A 2,602-nucleotide genomic window follows, 5' to 3' on the forward strand; every position below is an offset into this window, starting at 1 on the left:
CGAATCAGTCGAGTCTTTCACTGAGTACAACTCATCAAAAACAAATGGCAAACAAAAATAACAAAGAGATTTCCCGTAACCGGTTGGCAAACAAGCAACAACATCATTTCCCTTGACAAAAGATAGGATCACTCGCTTCTGTTCATCTCTAATACTACTGTAGCCCAGTTTCCTTACGCTTTCTTCTACAACAAGTTCCAAATTCTCCATTTTAGTATAACTAAATCACATGACACTCTCGTGACAATTTACATTACACGTGACTCGTGCAATCTGATTGGGACGCCCGAAATTCTGGCATAGTGCACAACTTTTCTACACAGTGTCCCCAGACCCTTCCGCTCTCCTCCGCGGCAAGGGGCGTGGCGAGACTAGGTCACGGGTCAAACTTCGCCAAAAATAAAAAGGAGAGAATTTTCCATTTTTATATTTTTTCTGATACATATACATGTTCTTACGTTGTGTAGCAAGTTTGAGTTGATTCTGATCAAAATTGGATTTTTTACGATTTTTTAAAGTTGCTCAAAAATCAGGTCAACGTCCCTGTACTATAGTACAGGGTCACGAGTCAAATTTCGCCAAAAATGAAAAGGAGAGAATTTTCCATTTTTATATTTTTTCCTGATACATATACATGTTCTTATGTTGTGTAGCAAGTTTGAGTTGATTCCGATCAAAATTGGATTTTTTACAAATTTTTAAAGTTACTCAAAAATCCGTCCAATGTCCCTGTACTACATGCATTAGTATAGTTCACCAAAAATTACTCAGAGAGAATTTTTACATGCATTATACATGTATATACACATAAAATACATATACTAATCATAGGTTTAGGAATAGAGAAGCTTCCAGTAAAATTCTAACAATTACTTCTTAAATTAATAAAGATTTACAAATATAGTCTTACCCCCAATCAACTTTCATATGTTGTCCATTGAAGAAGAACACGGTAGACGGTATCATTACAATATCAAAATACTGCATATATACTGGTACAGACTCACTGTCCACTGTATATATGACTGCCATGTTCGATACTAACTCCTGATTCTTAGCTAGCTAAGGATAAACAATTAAACAACATGATACATTTTTTTATTTTAAAATTCCGATATTTCTGTGGTTAGATACAGGGTGTAGTGTTCAACTAACAATGTCGTCTAGTTTGAGACACGTTGAATCACTTTCCTTTCCAAATCTCAGTACAAGGACTTTATCTTCAGTGCTTTTTATGACACGGTCCACTTCTTTCTTGCTAGAAAGGCAGTTTAAAAGAGCGGCCATTTTTGAATCTCCGCCCATTAAATTAATGATTTAATGGACCACGTGAAAGCACGTGGGTAACATTAACAGTAAGTAAAAAGGTATTTCAATGTTTTCCTTTAATGCTGTAGCCAATCAAGACCAACTGAGACTTTCTCACTCACTTTATGTTCCAAGTTAAAGACAATGTAAGCAAAGTAAATGATTAAGTATTTTTAATATAGTTTTTAAAAATTTGGATTTTTAAAATGAATTTTAAAGTTGCTCCAAATGTCACATACTGTATTGTAGTGTTCTGTTTAGCTCACTTAGAATGCTTTGTGGGAAGCCCTGCATAGCATACATTCTTAATTGTTTTTAGATTCCATTTCCCTACTGATTTTACTTTTAATTTTGTAAGAACAAAGAATTATTGTTATTGCTGTAATAACTCAAGCTTATATTTCCACAACCAGAATTACACAAATTTCTCACACAAAACATGTCTCTAGGAGCTCATGAAAGAAGATGAGATGATTGAGATTCATATTCACATCTCTCTCATCATATTTAATAATAATGAACTGTCAGCTAATAAGGCAAATAAAAAAGCACACACTAAACTCAACTGTCTATTATATCAAGCTACTATTAATTACAAAAATCTTTCTGTTTACAGTGAAGTATCTTTCATCTTCTCTTTGTTTCTATCATTAAGGGATACATGATTTGAAATAGCATGATTATTTTCATTTTTTGACTTGCTCTTGGTACTGTGTCCAGACTTGTAGTAACTGTGAATTGTAGCCCTAGGGAAACACTGAACAAAACGAGCCTTCCAGAGTTTCCTATATTCCTTATTGAGCAAAATAAAAAATATAAAAATGAAAAATCCTTGAAATGCATTACAAAATGCAAATATAAACTGGACTGTATGAGATACACTAGGCTCAGATATGAAAGTGAAGGCAGCAGATACCCAAGTTAAACCAAAGAGGATCATAATACCAGTAAAAGACAATAACATCTTTAGTACTTCTGATACAGAGAGAGAAGAATTGCTCATCCGCTTTTTTCTATTAATGGCATTTTTAAGAGTAGTTCGAATGACAATTATGAACACAATTGTATTAATGATGATGATGAGGAAAATGGGTGACAAGAACGCTGCCAGCAATGGTACCATTTTACCAATGAAGCAACTATATTGGGAATAACTAATTGTCTAAGATTATTAAGCACTCACAATTCTGAATTTTTTGTACTTGTAATGTAGTAGCCGTTATCAACTGCCAATAAGATCATAACTGGAACAACAGGTATAGCTAAATATAAAGTATTATTATTGTATCTATTA

General features: G+C 33.4%; 1 protein-coding gene across 1 annotated transcript; it reads right to left on the bottom strand.

The window, feature by feature from the left end:
- Nucleotides 1–1,716: 1,716 nt before the first annotated feature.
- Nucleotides 1,717–2,564, bottom strand: LOC109585719 (CD97 antigen-like). The gene is made up of 2 exons (XM_020001848.1): nt 2,492–2,564; nt 1,717–2,447 (listed from the first exon to the last, which is right to left on the bottom strand). The coding sequence occupies exons 1-2, from the start codon at nt 2,548–2,550 to the stop codon at nt 1,919–1,921; spliced, it is 588 nt and encodes a 195-aa protein (XP_019857407.1). The 5' UTR covers nt 2,551–2,564; the 3' UTR covers nt 1,717–1,918.
- Between the last annotated feature and the right edge of the window lie 38 nt (nt 2,565–2,602).

The sequence above is a fragment of the Amphimedon queenslandica genome, unplaced genomic scaffold (assembly GCF_000090795.2).
Source record: "Amphimedon queenslandica unplaced genomic scaffold, v1.1 AMPQUscaffold_13019, whole genome shotgun sequence".
NCBI lineage: Eukaryota > Metazoa > Porifera > Demospongiae > Haplosclerida > Niphatidae > Amphimedon > Amphimedon queenslandica.